The sequence below is a fragment of the Hippocampus comes genome, unplaced genomic scaffold (genome assembly GCF_001891065.2).
Source record: "Hippocampus comes isolate QL1 unplaced genomic scaffold, H_comes_QL1_v1.1 scaffold125, whole genome shotgun sequence".
Classification (NCBI taxonomy): Eukaryota; Metazoa; Chordata; class Actinopteri; order Syngnathiformes; family Syngnathidae; genus Hippocampus; species Hippocampus comes.
The window spans coordinates 1,360,894-1,381,088 of record NW_017805453.1 but is presented as its reverse complement, the minus strand read 5'-3'; the positions used below and the strand labels follow the sequence as shown (position 1 = coordinate 1,381,088).

General features: G+C 40.9%; 4 protein-coding genes across 6 annotated transcripts in view; 2 read left to right on the top strand and 2 right to left on the bottom strand.

The window, feature by feature from the left end:
• The first annotated feature begins 326 nt into the window (after positions 1-326).
• On the top strand, positions 327-1,666 carry LOC109518505 (vacuolar protein sorting-associated protein 26B-like). Its single transcript, XM_019874373.1, has 2 exons — positions 327-522; positions 1,007-1,666. Exons 1-2 carry the CDS (start codon positions 433-435, stop codon positions 1,178-1,180), a joined length of 264 nt encoding a protein of 87 aa, XP_019729932.1. The 5' UTR covers positions 327-432; the 3' UTR covers positions 1,181-1,666.
• Positions 1,489-5,117, bottom strand: thyn1 (thymocyte nuclear protein 1). Of its 2 annotated transcripts, none has more exons than XM_019874371.1 (8): positions 5,014-5,117; positions 4,382-4,435; positions 4,146-4,309; positions 4,013-4,081; positions 3,435-3,527; positions 3,260-3,355; positions 1,914-2,064; positions 1,489-1,841 (listed from the first exon to the last, which is right to left on the bottom strand). In XM_019874371.1, the coding sequence occupies exons 2-8, from the start codon at positions 4,422-4,424 to the stop codon at positions 1,795-1,797; spliced, it is 663 nt and encodes a 220-aa protein (XP_019729930.1). In that variant the 5' UTR covers positions 4,425-4,435; positions 5,014-5,117; the 3' UTR covers positions 1,489-1,794. The 2 variants fall into 2 exon arrangements, with proteins under 2 accessions (XP_019729930.1, XP_019729931.1); XM_019874372.1 differs by having other exon boundaries at positions 4,382-4,433; positions 5,011-5,085.
• A 153-nt stretch (positions 5,118-5,270) lies between these two features.
• Positions 5,271-13,557, top strand: acad8 (acyl-CoA dehydrogenase family, member 8). Its single transcript, XM_019874370.1, has 11 exons — positions 5,271-5,421; positions 6,925-7,025; positions 7,301-7,470; positions 8,185-8,294; positions 8,373-8,449; positions 9,832-9,969; positions 10,065-10,200; positions 11,411-11,508; positions 11,589-11,741; positions 12,673-12,775; positions 12,856-13,557. The coding sequence occupies exons 1-11, from the start codon at positions 5,277-5,279 to the stop codon at positions 12,909-12,911; spliced, it is 1,287 nt and encodes a 428-aa protein (XP_019729929.1). The 5' UTR covers positions 5,271-5,276; the 3' UTR covers positions 12,912-13,557.
• A 1,419-nt stretch (positions 13,558-14,976) lies between these two features.
• The window catches only part of esamb (endothelial cell adhesion molecule b), a 94,851-nt gene continuing 89,632 nt past the window's right edge, over positions 14,977-20,195 (bottom strand). For both annotated transcript variants that reach the window (XM_019874264.1, XM_019874263.1), the window contains exons 5-7: positions 17,162-17,284; positions 16,895-17,024; positions 14,977-15,853 (exon numbers count right to left, since the gene is read on the bottom strand). In XM_019874264.1, coding sequence (XP_019729823.1) covers positions 15,373-15,853; positions 16,895-17,024; positions 17,162-17,284 — 734 coding nt within the window. In that variant the 3' untranslated portion in view covers positions 14,977-15,372. The remainder of the gene's footprint in view (positions 15,854-16,894; positions 17,025-17,161; positions 17,285-20,195) is intronic.

Here is a 20,195-nt window from a genome sequence, read left to right as displayed (position 1 = left end):
GGGGGGGGGTAGGAATATTTGAATTTCGTTGTCTTTGTCTTATCTCAAGGGTGTTTGAATCAGGTGTATTGGAGGAGGGAAACATTTAAAACATGCAGGATAGTGCCCCTCAAGGACCGGTTTTGCACACCCGAATTATGGTGTAATGTATTCCCGTGTTTAAAAACAAATATTAAAAAAGTACCGTAATCAAATGGGCCAAATTTTAAAATAGCCCTAATACAGCGTGAAGTTAAACTGCTCAAATTTTGCGTGACTTTTAAGGTATCATTTCACATCATATTGAACCTCAGATTGTTCAAATTAAGGGCTGTTCACATTTGCAGATTTTATTGTATCAGTTAAGTGCGAGCGATATTCAAATTGTGTGCGTTTTTAGGCGAGTCCATCCCCATCCGGCTTTTCCTGGCTGGCTATGACCTGACTCCCACGATGCGAGACATCAACAAGAAGTTCTCGGTGCGCTACTACCTAAATCTGGTGCTGATCGACGAGGAGGAGAGACGCTACTTTAAACAGCAGGTGGCCATATGTATTTATCTTGTATCTATCTTAAAGCCGGGTGTTTCTGTTTTGGGGCCCCCCACCATCTGACAAATGAGGAGAATGTTTTGGCCATGTGATCATCAAGAGCTAAGATCAGCACTTTGCTTGCCTGGCCAGGCAACTGGGTCACAGAATTTAGCGCGTTATTTATCTATTTATATATCACACAGCACATGTGCAGTCCTCCTACGGAGAAGATGCTGACGCCAGATCATCACTGAGTCGTGCACTGAAATTGGCAGCTATATCTCACAGCTGAGGGGAAGCATCTATTACGGGAGAGGCCTGTATTTGTACAAAGGCAACCTCACGTTAGTTTGAGCAGAAAAAAAAAATAGTTTTAATGTTACAAGCGAGCACGAATTGTCAAATTAAAAATCCATCAGAATTAAAGAGCCGCAGGTTGCCAAATCCTGCACTCCACCATGAGTATGTATCAACTTTCCCCTTGTATTCCCAGGAAATTACACTATGGCGGAAAGGCGACGTGGTGAGGAAGAGCATGTCCCCCCAGGCCGCCATCGCCTCCCAGCGCTACGAGGGCTCGGCTGCCTCGGAGAGTGCATTGGAGCAGTGTGCCAAGGAGGACAACGGATATGAGCCTCGCCTTCGACTGGACCGGGGGTCTCCGTGAGGCCATGTCCGCCATTCCCAGGGAAGAGGATTAAGGGAGACTGGACTAGATTTATCCCTCCTTGCTTTGTTGTTTTTTTGTTTCTTGACGGAAATCAAAGTAAATCAGCGATTATAATTCCTGGGACTTTCACGCTAACGCCATTCAGTGTGTACTTAATGGTTTAATGGCAACTAATTTAGAACTTTGAACAAGCAACATTCCAGTTATGAAGAACTCCGAAATGTGAAATGCACGCAGGTGTTGTCCAAGGAGTGTGGATGTGTAAATAAGAGCAGTTCAAGTCAGCATTCCGGCAGTATTATTTGCCTGCCACGTCCTAGTGTTTAGTTTGGTTAGACACATGCAAGTGTCTTCCTGCCTCTAAACATGATTTTATGTCTTTTAAAGCAGAGAAGAGTGAAGTTAGAGCTATTTAGATCTTTTTGCAAAGCGCTTATGACTGATTCATTGTGCCCAAATTGTCAAATAAACTGATGCCAAATGGGAAAAAAAAGTCACACTTATTTCTCATTGTAGTTTTGTTTGTCTTTTCACCACAAACATTTTACAACAAACACATATCACGATGATCTACTACATAAACTAAAGAGACAGATTTCAGCCCAGCACAGTCACAGCGGTTCTTGGTCCTCCAAGCTCAGAATAAAGTCAAATTCCTCTGCAGGGATGATAAATAAAACTGTGTGTGCAACGACGCTGATGCTACATTTTAAATTATCTCATCAATTACCAGTGGTTAGAGGCTGCACGGACAGCCTGGGTCTGGTGAAGAGCATGATGTCCTTCAGAGGGCCCCCATTGGTCCGATGTTGCAGGTGGTACTCTTTGAGCTCAGACAGAGGAAGAAACCGCTTCAACATTCTTTGGTACTGGATGTCCACCTATGAGCCAGGAACACCATCAGCATCATCCCACCTTAACTTTTCACCCTCATTTCATTTGCATTAGGACTTGTTCTTGTCTTGTTACCCATGCGGGTGATGGAGCATTGAATGATGAGTTGGTATTCATTCAGAATGTTTTCATTCATTTTTAGGAGTGAGTCTTTAAACTGAAAACAACCAAAAAAATCCCCAGGAGCCACCCTTAAGGGGGAAGTCAAGGGCACATTTTTCTTTACAATATGTTCTCGGCGGATCCACTTGTCTAAACATGGCATTCTGATTAGTATTGGGTTTGTGTAATAATTTAATAAGGAAAATCCACCTGTTTCAATCCATCTGAGGGGGTGGTCATTTTGCCACTTGCTGTTTACTAACGATGACATCACAGTTCCTCGGGTAAGGATCAATCACGGCTCACCTGTTTTCTGACTTTGGTCACGTGGCGTTCGTAAGCTGAGCTGTGATTGGTCGTTCCTTGAGCACAGACTAACTGATGGCATTTTTTAGCCGACAGCAAGTGGCAACACCCCCCCCACCCCCAGATGGATTAAAATACATTCAGACGTGGATATCTGATTTCATGAATTATATTTGATATTATTCATTGAGAAAGGAGGGTTTGCTGTTCATATCTAATATTTTATACCATCCAAAGGAACAAAAAATAATAACCAAAGATCGGTTTGTTTAACCCCTGCAGGACTCACTTTGAAGAAGTACAAAAATGTGTATAATAGAAAATTATGGGTTTTTTTTTTCCTCAAAATCACAGAGAGGATGTGATATATTCTCAAGTTTAGAGTTCTTTTTTTTTTTTAATTATTATTCCAAACACTCGTTTAGCATGTCATCTTACCATGCTCCACTTGGGCTTCTCTGGCGATTAAAATACATTCAGACGTGGATATCTGATTTCATGAATTATATTTGATATTATTCATTGAGAAAGGAGGGTTTGCTGTTCATATCTAATATTTTATACCATCCAAAGGAACAAAAAATAATAACCAAAGATCGGTTTGTTTAACCCCTGCAGGACTCACTTTGAAGAAGTACAAAAATGTGTATAATAGAAAATTATGGGTTTTTTTTTTCCTCAAAATCACAGAGAGGATGTGATATCTTCTCAAGTTTAGAGTTCTTTTTTTTTTTAATTATTATTTCCAAACACTCTCTTAGCATGTCCTCTTACCATGCTCCACTTGGGCTTCTCTGGGTTGCTGCGAGCATCATAATGAACGTCTTTCTTGTCAAACTGCGTGTGGTCCACATATGCTTCCTTCACTATCTGGACAAAGGGAAAAGAAACACCGCTCATTAAACATGGCAGTAAGTACAATGATATACATCCTAGCATGGGATCTTACTTTCATGATTCCTACTATGCCAGGTTCCTTGCAGTTGCTGTGGTAGAAGAAAGCCAACTGGCCCTCTTTCATTTGACACATGAAGTTACGTGCCTGAGCGAGATAGAGCAAGACTGTGTGATAGCAGTGACATCTTTTTTTGTAGCGTCATACAAACTGTAAATTAATCTTCCGATGTAGGGCTGCAACAATGAATCGATACTCCCCATAGTCAGTTAGGACAGGCTCCAGCACCCTGCGACCCTCATAAGGATAAGTGGCTCAATTAATGGGAGGATAAATGTTAAATTTTTTTCGTGTGTTGGTCCGTAGCCTATTGAAATTTGATCTCTACTTTAATTTTTTTTAATCATAATTTATTACTTGAAGAACTCTGGTATGTTCATGCAGCAACTGCCAATTTGAAATGATGTCCAGTTCTTTTGACTGTAATTAAGGGATGGAAATTTTAGAACAATGTTTTTTTAATCCGGTCCATGGATTCATTGAAAAAATAAGTGACAGATTAATCGATTATTAAAATAATCATTAGTTGCAGCCCTACTTTGATGACAAAAGTTGCTTTTTTGCAGCTCTACCTGATAGTTGCGGACACCGTCCCAGCAGCTGGTTTGATTAGGCAAAGCCTTCAGATCCTCAATTCCAAACTGTAAATTTAACAATGATGAGATGTTTACAATCATATACCCGAGTAGTCATTTGGTACTGTACCTTGACGTCAATGCCATTCTCAAAGCGGCTCTCTGGCTCAGATTTCATGAGCCAGCGACAATATTGCTTGGCACTCGTCCCCTCCAAAGCCTCCACTGAAGATGAAGCCTTCCTCTTGAGGCTCGGCTTCGGAGAAGAATCAACCTCGTTGTCAGCGTCTCCATCTGTGTTACACAGAATGTACTTTTAAACGAACCAGACAAAAAGGATGTACTTGACAAATTGCTTCAACCTACCTGAGTTTATTGTTCTTTTTCTCACTTTCTTCTTTGGAGGCATTGCTTTTCTCTGTAAGTAAAATCCTGTACTCTTACATGGACTTTAACCACCAACTTCATCAGCATACACTCAACATTTAGTGGAGAAAAGGGGAACAGAGGCTTTTTTGTTTTAAATTGGTGCTATTAAATGGAAGATGTCTGGCGCTTTTATTTTTAATTATGAGCAATTATGAGTTCAACTTTTAAGGCTTTATGAGCAGTTCCTCTGGGGGTTCAAAACGTTTTTAAAATTGCACGATAGATGTGCTAAAACACGATTTTAAAGTATGACATGCCCAAGTGGAGAGCGACCTCGACGTTTATCAACATCGGTATCGGAGTATATTAGTAGTATCAGTTAAGTATTACTTCAACAATACAACACTCGTAACCTTGCTCAAATGCGTGAATCCCAAATTAGCGTTTGGCAACCGTCCATTTTCTGAAAAATGAAGAAACATGCTTTTCCTTCATTAGTTTTGGGTTCAACAATCAAAAACGCGTCCAGGCAAACTATAAGACATACTATTAATGCTTAGTAGGTTTAAAGTTTATCTGTTGTAGGTTGATTAAGTCCATAGAGTTAAAAACAATGGTAACCATACCTTTAAAGTCAGTCGTGTGTCACATCAACAAGCGGCCATTAAAACCCGCGCCAATCCGGAACGCGTGACGTCACGAGAAGCAGCCTTGGTTTCCTCACCCGCACGTTACTAACCAATGTTAATTGTGTGCCAAGTAACTGTAAAATAAGAAAATATAAAAGAATAAAAATAAAGATAAAAATACATTTAAAATTAAAACTAAAATGAAATCACCGGCGAGCTCGATGTTGTTCTAGAACTACAAATCCCATCAGCACTATCGGCACATGTGGTTTATTGAAAGAAAAAAAAAAAACATGGCGGCTGGCGGAGTATTAAGAGTCGCCCGGCTGACTGCGAATATCTGCAGGAGACATCGTTTTTTCGCTGGTAGAAGTGCACAGAGACGAGGGGTAGCTTCGTGTATCGATCGTAAGTCAACGCCCAACAGCAAGTATACGTTTAACAACGATCGTCATTAAAATACTCATTTGTGTACCGATGGTAGAAAGCAAGGCTGGTTTCACGTTAGTTTACAAACAACTTTCTATACAACGATTCAGACGTATTTTTAATGTGGGCCGTCTGAATGCAGTTTGGCCATTTTTAAATGTACTTTTAGCTTAAATGTCATTGGCAAGAGGCGCTCCTTCATTCGTCAGAGAGCTGCACACCCCTCACTGATACACCCCCCCGCCCCCATTTTCTTTCTATTTTTTTAATGTCCTTCCCGAGATAAAAAGAACACACCGTTGTTTTCTTTCGTGACATTGACACTTGTCGCCGGTGGGCGCTTGACGTCAGATTCAGTCGACAACTGGTGGCGGTAATGCATAAAATGTCAGCCTTGTGAAGTCCCTCGGATGTCCGAAAACATGTGGACACATCTGCTTCATTCTTATTCCATGAACGCAAAATGAATCAGAATACAGTACGACGTTTAGACTAGTGGGGGCACACAGAACATATTGCCCAAAATGTTTGATTTACGATTTCATTACCAATACTGAAGTCATACAAATAAACTTAAAAATAAGGCGGCCGTGGCTCAGGAGGTAGAGAAGACTGTCCAGTAACCAAAGAACTGGCTGTTGGAATCATGCTCTGTTCGAGCCATGTGTCCTGTCCTTGGCCAAGACAGTTCAGGCACATTACCTCGAGTGACACTCTCACCGGTGTCAATTGGTGGGCGGAGGTGCTGTCGGTGCATCTTGGCAGCCCGCTTCCTTCAGCCTGCAGCAGGACATCTGTGCCTACAGAATGTAGTTTCCCACCACCAGAGCATGAATGTGCGAGTGAATGAAATATATACCCAATGTGAAGCATCTATGAGTGTCCAGAAAAGCACTATGTAAAACTGATTCATTATTATTCTTATAAAATTTAAAAAACTGACCTGAAAGTGCAACATTTTCAGACTGATGAAAACACAACCAGATTTTAAAAGAAATTGAAATATGTTGTTACATCTCAAGTAGTTAAGAGTTTGTCAATTAACTATTGTTAATAATAAATAAATAATAAAAACAAACTTAACAGACGGAGGTGGGTCATTACAAGCCACATTTACCCCATAACTTTTTACTAAACTAGTTCAGTTTAAATACAGTACGTCACGTTTTTTAACTTTTGCTTGAGTATTTTTTTTAAAGAATTTTTTCTTTTACTCTGTTATACTGCTGAATTCTTGTTTATGTATTATTGCTTTGTGTGTTTTGTCAGAGTGACTCCTTGTTACAGTGTGTCACATGATAATTTTACGAATTCGATACTTGCAATGTTTGACTCTATTTCACCAAACTGGGAAAGGTCATTACGTGACTCCACACAAAATCTCTGTATGGTACTTACATTTATTTATTTAGTTTTTTTACGAATCACCTTGCCTTGCAAAATATTGCAACTAATTTGTATCATGTATTGTTATTATTGCAGCATCTCACGGTCTCACAGATGAACAGAAGGAGTTCCAGAAAGTGGCCTTTGACTTTGCAGCCAATGAAATGGCTCCGCACATGGCAGAGTGGGACCAGAAGGTTGGTTAAACATCCTTAAATAAACATCTCAAATAAATGCCACACTTTTCCCAAAATAAAGGTATTAACTGTAATTATCTCACTACATACAGGAGAAACTATGTCTGCACAGTAACTGCTGAGGCAATTTCAACTCAGCTCCTAACCAAAGCAGCAGCACGTAAACAGTCTTGCTGCCTAATAATAATAAAAATAATGCATCAGATCTATATGCTCCCTTTCTAGACAACTACGCTAAATTAAGCTAGTTTGTCGCCGTCTGCTTTTACCATAAGGAAATGTTCCCAGTGGAGACCATGCGCAAGGCGGCCCAGTTGGGCTTCGGGGGCATCTATGTTCAGCCAGACGTTGGGGGTTCTGGTCTGTCTCGCCTGGACACATCTGTCATCTTCGAGGCCTTGTCCACCGGATGCGTCAGCACCACTGCCTACATCAGTATTCATAAGTATGTTTCATTCAATACAGTGACTTGTCACTGTACAACATGTACGATGTAGTCAGAGCCGCAACTAAAACACACCTGCAGCGTATCATAAAATGTCCTTCGTACTTAAAAGAATGTAGTCCTTTTTTTCCCTCTTCTTTAACCTTTTCATACAATGTAATACACACACACACACACACACACACACACACACACACACACAAAATGTTCATTTAATCAAACATATGAATAGCTAAATTAGAAATACAAATAATTTTGCAATGGTCTATTCCCCTCTACGACCACCACATGAATATTTCCTTGCATGCCCGTCATGTGGTTCTCTGCGTGGTGTGCAACACAATTGATTCCGCAGCAAGAGGGATTATCATCGCTATAAAAATAAAAATTGAAAATTACATTCATAATAGCAGCCTACACAATTCCTCAATAAAAATTTTCTCAAACCGCATGAATAGTATATGAAAAGGATCAAACAAAATCCATATTTAGTAAACAAAACAATGAAATAATAATCTTGCTTATTTGAAACAGTTCTCATTATGACGCAAGCTACATGAACAACAATAAACATCCCGATGCATTCATACATTCTGACAGATTTCAATCAAAAGTGAGCATTTTTATCTTAGCAAAGGCCCAGTTATTGAGATCGCTTTTGTGTTGGATGTCGTTAAAATGGACAGCTGGCCCTAACATGTAGTTTGCATGCAGCATGTGCGCCTGGATGATTGACAGCTTCGGCAACGAGGAGCAGAGGCAAACATTCTGTCCTCAACTATGTTCCATGGAGAAGTTTGCCTCCTATTGCCTGACAGAACCTGGTCTGTTACCTACAATACTACTTTGAACTAATACAGTACCATGACTCCATGACTTGAATGTGTCCTCGTTGATTTCAGGCAGTGGCAGTGATGCTGCGTCGCTCCTGACGAGTGCACAGCGCCAAGGTGACCATTACATCTTGAATGGCTCCAAGGTAAAGCTTCCATGACATTCTGATACCATGCTGTGCCCACATTAGATGAGGAAGGAAAAAAAAAAAAACATTACTCCCCAATTTTAGCGTTGCTCTTTTTTTCCAGAACAGTGTTTCCCAACTTAATTTAACAAGTTTTAAAATTAGTAGTTTTAATCATTTTTTAACACTTGCAGAGAGAGAGAGAGAGAGAGAGAGAGAGAGAGAGAGAGAGAGAGAGAGGGAGAAGGGGAAGAGAGAGAAAGAGAGAGAGAGAGAACTGACTGTTAGAAAAAAAAAAAAAAAACGTCAACATGTAAATTATGGTGAATTTACTCGTGGAACAGATTAATTACAATTTCTAATTTCTTTATTTCTAATGGGTGATTAAAAACAAAACAATAAAATACTTCCAAATGTGAAAAAATGGACTTATTGTGACCAGTTTTAAAAGGATTAGTTTATCACACCTACTTTTTTTTTTTTTTTTTTGCCAATCCGCTTGAGAAAACAGATCTTTTAGGTGCTCGTAACAAAGAATGCTCGTCGACACCGGCGTGAAATGAATGTTCTTTGCAAGAGCGAAACTGTATTGTTCCAATGTTCTGGTCCTTTTACGTGCCCTATTCTTTTTGCCACTCAAACAACTGTTTGCTTGAATGTAAACAGTGGATCGCCGAATAACTCAGTAACAATGGAAAAGAGCAGTTAAGGGGACAATCAACAATGCAGAACAATGGCTGACTGGGGATGTGTTTGCACTGTGGATGAAATTTCATCTGTGCTGTATGTTTCACATAGAGCACGTGTCAAACTCAAGGCCCCGGGACCAGATCCGGCCCGCCAGGTCATTTTATGTGGCCCGCAAAAGCAAATCATGTGTGTCAACTTGCTAAAATCTGCATTGAAATGTCAAATTGTCATGTGTAGTAAATAACGTAGAGATTTTGCGATCATTTTGTTACCCTGTTTACCTTCACTTGAACAAACTATTTTAATCGACTTTACTGATTTCAAAACTAGTAGTCTATTAATTTGTGTAAAAATAATAATTTTGTGATATCACTATCATGACGGCCCTCCGAGGGAAGACGTGACTCCAAATTGGCCCGCGACTAAAATGAGTTCGACACCCCTGACATAGAGCATATTTGACAATAAAGTTGACTTGGAAAAAAAAAAATTGCAGAACAAAAGCATTTTCGTTGCTTTGAGTCTAACTATGAACCTGTGAGGGTTGCCTTAAAAAAACAAAAAAAGAACCCCAAATGAATTTTTGCTTAAAATAGTTTTCGCCCAAAGTATTACTCAAAAGATGGTTGGCCAAGTCTACTTCACACTTGACCTTTAAATGTCTTAACCTGGTTCAATGTGGCACACCTCTCCCTCCTGTGTGATTCCAGGCGTTCATCAGCGGAGGTGGCGAGTCTGACATTTACGTTGTCATGTGTCGCACAGGAGCCAAAGGTCCGAAAGGCATCTCGTGTCTGTTAGTGGAAAAGGGAACACCGGGTCTCAGTTTTGGCAAAAAAGAACAAAAGGTACCGCAATTGTTGTTTTATGTTGAGCTGCTGGAGACCACTAGATGTCAGAGACAGTTCAGTGTGGAGTCGCTGACTCGGTTGTGTTCCTTCAGGTGGGCTGGAACTCGCAGCCCACCAGGGCAGTCATATTTGAGGACTGCGCCGTTCCTGCGAGCAACCTGCTGGGAGTTGAAGGTCAAGGCTTCACAATTGCCATGAAAGGACTGAACGGAGGCAGAATTAATATTGGTGAGTTCATACTGCCGATTACGCTCATGTACAGTGACAGCAAAGAGTCTGCACACCCCTCTTTGATTGCCAGTCAAGTTGGGGGGACTTCTGAACAGGTCCAAATTCGAATCAGTGAGAGAACAAAAACTTGAGGCGTTTGCTTTGAAAGCAAATAAGTCAGGAGACACCTACTAGAAGCGCAAACATTTATTTGGGGTTATTCTGAGGCACTCTAAATGGTGATCCGCCTGTACTGACTTCAAATTAACATGAGTTTGACGTTGACGTTAATCTGAAAGATTATTTTTTTTCTTTAATCATCTGAAAATGAAGTGACTTTTGCATTTGTCTTGATCTCATTTTTTTTTTTTTTTTTTGGTATCACAAAACCTGGCATTTGAACCTGGGTGTGTAAACTTTTCATAACTTTTTTCTACTTTCTTCCCTTCAAAAAAAATCGCTGCTATAAATTGCAAATTTTCTCCATTGTGAGGCAAATAAATTTTCTTATCTTATTCATTTTTTACTGTACTGTACATGCGCAGTTCTACATTCTAATGGTATTTTGCAAACCACCATCATTAAACTGATGGTGACATCACTGAATTCTTGTGAAGTGACTTTTTTGGGTGAAATACAAATGAATTTTATGACAATTATATTATGACTCATTTCTCATACAATTATGGATGTATTCTTAAAATATTTCCAATTTATTCTGACACAATTTTGATTGTTTTTTCCCACCAGTGTCTAGCAACTTTATTACTATAGTATTTAAAATTTTCAAATTTAAATTTTCTTTGAGTTTTACACTTTTATTCTTTAAGTATTGGAACTTTTTTTTTCTTGCTACATTAGTCTAAAAAATGTTTTGGTTATATTCTGAATTTATTCTAAAATGACAATTTATCTTGCACTATTCAGAATCCGTTTCTGAACAGTTTATTTTTTTTTAAGATTTTTTTTTTGCTCGTAGAATTAGGACTTATTTTCTCAGTAAAAGTTATTTAATTGTCAAATAGCCAGTTTAGTCACATAATTTTTTTCCTCAAAACTATTTTTCAATAAAGTTGCAGTTGACATAAAACAACTTAGCTGTGGTAATTCAACTTTCATTTTTTTTTTTATTTAAAATGAATGTTTTAACCATAACCCAGGGTGGATTTTGAGCTCAGTGTTAACATTTTTGGCGCTCAGTATGAACATGAAATGTACCTTCGAACAGCTTCATGTTCTCTGGGCGCGGCCCACGCCTCCATCCAGCTGACTAGGGACCACCTGTTGGTACGGAAGCAGTTTGGGGAGACTCTCTCCAACAACCAGGTCAGGAGCCCTTGAACAGCCTGTTTTTGCTCTACATGTATATTAACGCTGATTTGAACACACTATGCGTGTATGTGCAGTTCCTTCAGTTCAAACTGGCAGAGATGGCCACCGATTTGGTGGCGTCTCGACTTTTGGTACGCCAGGCCGCCGTGGCGCTTCAGGAGGAGCGAGCGGATGCCGTGCAGCTGTGCTCTATGGCCAAGCTCTTTGCCACCGACCACTGCTTCAACGTGAGTACATAGTGGATCCGAATCGGTGGCGGGCTGTGCATTTGGTACCAGGACCTTCAACGGGGACCTACCCAGGATCAGAATCAATGTTATTGTCATTGTCAGTGAAAGGTACATTCACAACTAGATTTTTTTTTTTTGGTTCGACCCAACTTGACTCACCTTTTAAAACAGACACTTTATAGCCGCCATCATACAAAAACACAACACAATGCAACTGTGCCATTTACATCATCTGGAGCAGTTCAGTGAATAATTATCTAATAATGTTACCAAAAAAAAAAACTAACTAAAAATACGCCGAGGTGATTATCCTGGTCAAGACACATTTTGGTGCCAAGAAAAAAAACTGAGGGTTGGGGGTATTTTGATATCACTGAATCCGAAAATGATTGATTTTTGGCTTTTTGTGTTATTCCATATTTATGTTTTAAAAAAGTGCTTAGAATATTCAAGGTATTCAGTTCATGCCTCAACTTTAATGGGACTGTCTTTTCAAGCATGTCCATACAGTAGTCTTTCATTTTTGATGCGATATTGTGAAAGATGGCAATCGTTATCGCAGGGAGCCTTCTAGATGCAAATCATGTTTCACGTGAAAATCAAGCAAAAATTGAACACTAAGCACTAATCAAATCCAAGATCTACTTTTAGTAACAAAGTAAACTGTCAAAGCACATCAATTAGAAATCAATTAATTGCCAAAAATATCAACATTTCAAAAACTAGGAGAAATTCAAAGGAACAGATGCCATTTTTGGACTTAGCAGCCCAAAATTACCCATAAACGTTGAAAATATATTTGGCCCTTCTGAAAAACTTATCTTGTATGCAGATCGCTACAGATGTATTTTGCTGTTCCAACGTAGCTGTAGCAATTATTTGTGTCATACTCCGGTCGTCATTTTATCGTTCCTCTGTACCCGCTCAGATCTGCAACCAGGCTCTCCAGATGCACGGCGGCTACGGTTACCTGAAGGACTACGCCGTGCAGCAGTTTGTGCGTGACATCCGCGTGCATCAGATCTTAGAAGGTCAGAAGCCATTGCGTCAGCATTGATGCCGCTGATGTTCCCCGGTGCTCCCTCACACCCAATTGTGCATTTCTCCACAGGAACCAATGAGGTGATGAGGATGATCATCTCACGAAGTCTTCTGACAGAGACCTGATATGAGTCCTTGGAACACAAATTGCCATGTTGTGCTAGTCTGTGACAGTACTTTGGAAAGGCCCAGGAGCTTTTGAGGGTGGGGTCGAACCGAAACCATTGATTTGCAAAAAGATGATATTCTCTGATGAATCTATCGAGCTAATGGAACGAGTGCTGTCACTTTGCAGTGGATTTCTGTTACTGTCGTATTTTAGCATCCCGGGGATTAGGACGCCCAATGTGTTTGGATCACATTACTGTTACCTCATTTGTCTTCAAGTGGCCTTGTCCAGTCTTTTTAATCATTGTTTCTTTGCTGTTACTGAATTGCAATACAATTTGTACATTCTGTATGAAAAGAGATATACGCTATTTGATAGAAACACTCCAAATAAATTCTCAGTCTATGATAAGAGAAATCCTCATTTTCACTGAATGATGTGGTCAGCGACGCGCTGCCTCTGAGCTATACATGTTAAACCTGCTGAATAATTTGGATGGCAAATCATTATTTGTGCGGTCAACATCAAAGTTGGACGAACTAAGGAACGACAGCCAACTAGGAAGCGCGACAGAAAGTTGCCCGGCGCAAATAGTGGCATAATTGTTTGAGTGTTGAGTGTCTCAAAAGATATTGACCACAGTCAAAATGACAATGCAATGCAGTTACCAGACAAGCTAACAGTTAACCATACTTCTTCTCGTTCTTTTTTTTTTGGCAGTCTGAATGCCGTGACACCGTACTGCCTCTCATATGTCAGTCTTGGTGCTACAACAGACCTCAGGTTTGGCAAAGGACCACACACGATAAGAGTAGTAACAATACAAGCAATTTGTAATTCTCCCAATTGAAGATGAAGGAAATGCAGTTATACTTTTTCACTTTTCGACTTAAGAAGTTTCTGGATAAGCATCAAATAATAAATGAAGGTTAGTACAAATTCAGAACTCCATGACGTTCTTGAATGGCAAAAAATTGAAAATACAAATGCACTTGATCAAAAAACATTTGCTGTTGGAATTTTTGTTGATCTTAAATAAGGTTTGGCGCAATCATTCAATCCTATGTAACAAGCTCGAAAATGATGGAATTCAGTGTGTTGCTGAATGGCGGTTAAAAAGTTTGGTAAATGATAGAAATGTGTCAAATGGGGCAGTATACATAAAAAAAAAAAATAATTAAAAAAAAAAATCAAAAACTTCTTGTGGGATGGCCCAGGGGTCCGTGCTGGGACCAAATCTTTTTTTAATTGATACAAAGTACATCAATGACATCTTTAATGTATCCCAAATATTAATATTCATTCTTTTTGCAGATGACGCCACTATTTTCTATCGTGATAATTACATTGGGCTCATCACTACTGTGAACAATGAGCCAAGTGTACTGAAAAAGTGGATGGCCTTAAATTACCTTTAAACATAAACAGACCCAAAGCAATGTTTTCTGGGAATTGAATAAATGATTCAGGATTACCAAAAAACATTAATGACGTTCAAATATAAAGAGTGTATGAAATTTTTTTTGGAGGAATTAATTGAAATTTCCATGGAAACCCCACGTCAACAAAAGTCTTAAAGTGCCTCTCAATCTCAATGACACTGACCGTGTTGCTTTTGCTCATGCCTGAAATAAAAATAAAAATGGCTGAAATTGGCTCATCCTTGCGAACAAAAAAGCTGGGCATAGGTTATAAATATGTTTAGTTTTATGCTAAAATCCATCCATTTTCAATACATTTAAATCCTGCGCAGGGTTGCGGGGAAACAAAAAAGGCAGACTTCACTCCAGATTGGTCAAAGGTCCGTCGCAGGGACATTTCTCAGAGAGACAACCAATGTAACATGTTTATTTTTATTTATTTTTTTAAATTGGAAAACAACTGCCAACCGTCCAAACTGTATTTCAAATGCTACATGTAGCTGCTCAACTTTTGCAAATAATACCAGCTGTAGGGTATATAATACATAACTGTTCAGTAGTAGAAATTCCACGACACAACCAGCAGAAAGCATGGCCGATTATGGGATGTCTCCAGGCCGTAACTGTCAGTTATCACCAAAAACAGTCCAACACCATCAACTATGTTCACATTTTTCATTTTACTTACATTCTGTCTACCATCACAGGCAACACATCCAATGCTACATGACCACTGAATTCTATAGAAAAACCTGAATGGTCATTTAGTGGGGTTTTTTTTTAGGTTTTTTTTTTGTTTTTTTTTAACTTTGTTTGGAGCATTTTTTTTGTTTGTTTGTTTTTCTAAGCCTGAGTAACATCAACAAGAATGTGCCAACTACACAACCTAAGCTTTTTGCTCTTCAGATAACTAAAAACATCTTCAGTGAAAATCAAAAATGTGCTGAGTCAGTGATATGAACAAACTGAATGTCCTTGCGGGAGGTTTCAGAGAAGTCCAATTACAAGGCAGAAAAAAACATTACAACCCGCCCCCTCCTACCTGTCCAATCACAGGCTACACCAGGGAGCCCGCTTGACTCTGCGCAGGCACCATGACGGCCACAGTGCCCGCCCGGGTCAATGTGGACGACGAGCTGGCCCGTGGGGACGCCGTGAAGGCGGGCGGAGTCTGAGGCTGAGCCCCCTCCGTTCTGGCAGGGGGCATGCGAACCACCTGGGGTGGACCCCCGTTGGTGGCGGGGGGCCGCTTGTGTTTACGTGATGGCGTCCCAACCGCATTGTAGCCAGGCAGGCCACGCAGGGTGTTGGCCTCGCCCGGGCGCAGCTGGTAGGCGTTTATTACGGAGCCCGCATCGGTGGTGGACGATGGCGAGTAGGGGTAGTGGAAGGCGGGTTGGCGGTGGTGGTGGTGGTGTTGGTGGTCTCCGGGCCGAGGGCTGGTAGCGATAGATGACAGTGTGCCGTTTTTGGAGACAATGTCTGACCCTGTGTTGCTCTTTGCCCACGACACTCGCTTCGGAGCCTGAGCATCCTCCCTGTATATGGACAGCAAAAAAACTATTCAAAATGGCCTTGGCCGTTAGTGGGCACTATAATACATCCATCCATGCATCCATTTTCCGATCCGCTTTCTCCTCACAAGGGTCGCAAGGGGTGCTGGAGCCTATCCCAGCTGTCTTCGGCCAGTAGGCGGGGGACACCCTGAACTGGTTGCCAGCCAGTCACAGGACACACAGACGAACAACCATTCGCGCTCACACTCACACCTAGGGACAATTTAGAGCAGGGGGGGCCATTACATCATGTCATTACATTTATGTGTCTCTGTGCATGTTAGTAATATATTTTTTGTGATAGTCTACACTGCACCTTTAGCATCCAATCAGTCTCACTTTCACAGAAAGTATGTAAAAAATAAAATAAAGTCGGTCACCATTAACTAAACAGTGGCGGGTGACCTACATCACCAGATGTTGTTTGCACTCAGCAGTCTGCAATTGGAGCTTGTGATCAGAGCTGTTGCGCTATATATTTTATCGTGCTCATGTTTCTCATTCAGAGTTTGTTTCATGGACAATTTACCAATGGCACTCGCAAAGAATGGCAATCTGGAAGGCCAAGAGAAGCATTTTAAAACAATATGCGTGAGCTACGATAGCTAACAGGCTGCAAGAGTTACTTGCCTCCGCGTCAGGTCTCCCACTAAGGTCGGCAGTGATATCCTTTTAAAAAAAACTCATAAACTCGACTTTATTTTTCTGTTTCGTTCATCTTAAGAGCAGTTATGGCTGTTGCTCATCATGGTATGCGTGTGTAAGTGCGTGCGGATTCGCACAACAGGTCGATTGCGGGGGTGGGGTGGGGGGTTGATCGAAAAGTAGATCTTCCTGGTCCAAAAAGTTTGGGCACCCCTGATTTAGAGTGTCAGTATCATACAGATAGATATAATACAGTGGACCACCGCGACCTGCGGCAATCGGGATTGGCTACGCTATGTCTAGTATAATATTACCTCATTTTCACTTTCCGCGCAAGGACCCGGTCCCTATCACCATCCAATTTTAAAAATTTCTTACTTGATCTCATTGGCTGTCTCCTCCTCAGTGTCCCGCCTCCTCCTCAGGACGAATATGAGGAAGAGCACCATGGCAACCAGTCCCACCATTGAGCCCAGCGTGGCCGCCGCAATTATGCCCGCGTTGGAAGCTAAACAACAATAACAACACAACGCACAGAGTGTTAATCACATGTGCTGGAGTCCTGTGATTGGAGTGTGTGTGTGTGTGTGTGTGTGTGTGTGTGTGTGTGTGTGTGTGTGTGTGTGTGTGTGTGTGTGTACACACAGGTGATAACCTCCAGGTTAATGGAGCAGCTGTCGGAGCCGGCTGTGTTGCTGGCTCGGCAGATGTACTTCCCCGACATGCTTTTGGTCAGGTTGCTCAGCCGCAGGGTGCCTTGTCTCTCGTCTGCACACCAACACACACATTGTCACGACCACTTGTTCATACCGACACAATCAGTGATTAAACAGCTTGAGTTCATACTACTATGACACATACTGCATGTCGTTGTTCCTTCAAGGCGGTATTACTGTGAAATTTGCAGAAATAAAACTAATGATTCATGGATTGACTGTGAATATTATTTTGTATTGGATTATTTGATTTGTGTACAGGTAGTTTACATTTCAAGATATTATTTTATCATATTTTATCCATGAATGCATCCATTTTACAATCTGGTTACCCTCACAAGGGTCGCGGGTGTGCTGGAGCCTGTCCCAGCTGTCTTTGGGCAGCAGGCGGGGTACACCCTGAACTGGTTGCCAGCCAATCGCAGGGCACACAGAGATGAACAACCATCCGCGCCACACTCACACCTAGGGACAATTTAGAGTGTTCAATCAGCCTGCCATGCATGTTTTTGGAATGTAGGAGGAAACAACCCACGCAGGCACGGGGAGAACACGCAAACTCCACACAGGAAGGCTGGAGCCGGAATCAAACCCAGTACCTCTGTACTGTGAGGTCAGCGCACTAACCAGTCGATATAGTAGTGCTGTCTCATGACACCAGCATTGTGACGCTCATGTTGACTCATTAGTTACCGTTCGCTGTCATTAATCCGTAATTTAATCCACCGCTGGTGGATTTCCAACAGCCAGTTTGGCAGCATGCAAACACACACCGCTCGCCATCGCACGAGCATATTCGCTCGCCAGACTTTCCTCTCATATTTTCGCACACAAAGGTCGTGCGTGACACTACGGCTAGCGCGTGTCCGCCGCCGTGCTTTCACAGTATTACCATTCAACAAAATCTGTCGGCTGTTGCAGCAGCTGCCTTTAAAACGGTGCCATTAAAAAAAAAAAAATTAAAAAAAAACGTTCAGGACAAATCTGTCTGCGATTCAATTTTCAGATAACACATTGAAGCATGTTGTCATCTTGTGTTGTTTTTGCAAAACATGCTTTGTGGAATTGTAATGAACAAATGCCCCTGATTTAGACAGGGGATTCCTCAGCAGGGCAGGCAACCTCGGCAATTGCTGAAGGCACACCACAGATTGGAGTTTGAGCTTCCAATCAAAAATAATACAGTGGTACCTCTACTTACGAAATTAATGGGTTCTGGAAGAAATTTCTTAACTAGAAAATTTTGAAAGTAGAGACCCGTTTTCCATTTAAATGCCCGAATCCATTCCAAACTCCCCCCAAAATTCAGACGTCAATGTTTTCTAAAGCATAAAAATGCATCAAAATATGTAACAAATACATGTTACAATAATATTATTGCACAATAAATGAGAGTTGTGCATAATGTAAAAGAAAAAGAATAAAGACTAAAAATGATGGTCATTTAACTTTTAACTGCATCCTCATCGTTTTTTGCCCTCTTTAGTCTATGTTCTCTCTCAGGAGTGGTTTTTGCCTGGCGTTTTGTCACGGGCCGATCCAAGGACGTTTGCTTTTGTCGGCTTTCCTTCGAAAATGTCCAAGGCAAATCAGCATAATGAGCGATCGCCTGACTGGTGAACACTTTTTCTGGGTGATTCACATTTACGTAAAATTATCGGATGGCCTCCGCCCACATTTTTTTTTTGTGATCCACAAACATTCTTATTAAGTGGTCACACACACACACACACACACACACACACACACACACACACACACACACACACACACACACACACACACACACACAAAACTACATCCAACACTTTGGCAGCCAATCACCAATCCAGCATAGTAGGATATCAACTGTCTAGTGTACAGGGTCACAAGCTAACACAAGATTTTATATTTAATACAGAGCAGTGATTCCATGCCTATGACAACCTAACACAAGACATATTCGAGTATAAAGGTAAAGATTTAAAGGAGAAAATCTTCGATAATGGTGGCAAATCAGCCATGTTAAACATCTACCGTAATTACTGATTAAATAATACCAATATAATCATCTGACTCTTGTTTTTCTCCTTTAAAACTTAAAATAAAAATATCAGATTCGGGATGAAAGGAGGAATGAGGTGAAACCCTTACCCATAAACCCCAGGACCAGTATGGGCTGAGGGCATGGCCTCCATTCTTTTGTGTGTGTGTGTGTGTGTGTGTGTGTGTGTGTGTGTTACATGTTATCATGGAAAGAAAAAAGGCAGAGAGAGAACAAGACAAAAATGAACAAAAATGGCACTGTGTGATGCACATGAGGTGGAGGGGAGGAGGAGGGGAAGGGAACCTCTCAGGCCCAAATCTCTTCGAGCAGCTGATCAAGTAATGACATGGGGCATGTTAGATTAGGCACAAAACAGGAAAAGAGGGGATAGAGAAAAGAGAGAGAGAAAGAAAGAAAGAGAGATGGCTAAAAGAAAAAAATAAGCAGTCAAGTTCCAGTATGAAAGGAGAGCGAGAGCATACATTAAAGTGCCGCTAAAAGGATGACATTTGCACTCAAGTGTTAGCAAGTTGCCAACCAAAATAAACAACAATGTCAATCAGAGGGAGTAGCTTTCATTTGCAAAATCTAAAGACTTTATAAAGAGACTTTCATAAAGAGATGACTGATGCACATCAATCGATGCTAAGTCCTCTTTGTTCAGAAGCAGATGGCCGCAAAGGGCACCCCACAACAGATTTAAATATATTTGTTTGTTTTTTTTCATATTTCCGCTTTCAGCGCTAGTAGTGCAACTGACAACTCTGGAACAGTGCCCCACCTCCTACTTGTTTGGATTTAGGAAAAAATAAACCGCACTGGAAATCAAAATAATCTGTTCCCAATGCCAAAAAGTTGCGATTAGAAAACCTTAAAAGAGACATACTTTATTCATTGAAGAAAAACAATAAATGTTCTTCTGTCTTCCCTGAGAGTT

What these genes read in the sequence shown, in the direction of transcription:
- LOC109518505 (XM_019874373.1), top strand. Translation starts at nt 433, where the DNA reads ATGCGAGACATCAACAAGAAGTTCTCGGTGCGCTACTACCTAAATCTG. An exon ending in GACGCTACTTTAAACAGCAG is followed by an intron (nt 523 to 1,006) that starts GTGGCCATATGT and finishes TTGTATTCCCAG; the next exon opens with GAAATTACACTATGGCGGAA.
- thyn1 (XM_019874371.1), bottom strand. Translation starts at nt 4,424, where the DNA reads ATGCCTCCAAAGAAGAAAGTGAGAAAAAGAACAATAAACTCAG. An exon ending in AGAATGGCATTGACGTCAAG is followed by an intron (nt 4,082 to 4,145) that starts GTACAGTACCAA and finishes TTAAATTTACAG; the next exon opens with TTTGGAATTGAGGATCTGAA. An exon ending in AGAAGCCCAAGTGGAGCATG is followed by an intron (nt 2,065 to 3,259) that starts GTAAGAGGACAT and finishes CCTGGCTCATAG; the next exon opens with GTGGACATCCAGTACCAAAG.
- acad8 (XM_019874370.1), top strand. Translation starts at nt 5,277, where the DNA reads ATGTGGTTTATTGAAAGAAAAAAAAAAAACATGGCGGCTGGCGGAGTA. An exon ending in GGTAGCTTCGTGTATCGATC is followed by an intron (nt 5,422 to 6,924) that starts GTAAGTCAACGC and finishes TTATTATTGCAG; the next exon opens with CATCTCACGGTCTCACAGAT. An exon ending in CGGAGGCAGAATTAATATTG is followed by an intron (nt 10,201 to 11,410) that starts GTGAGTTCATAC and finishes ACCTTCGAACAG; the next exon opens with CTTCATGTTCTCTGGGCGCG.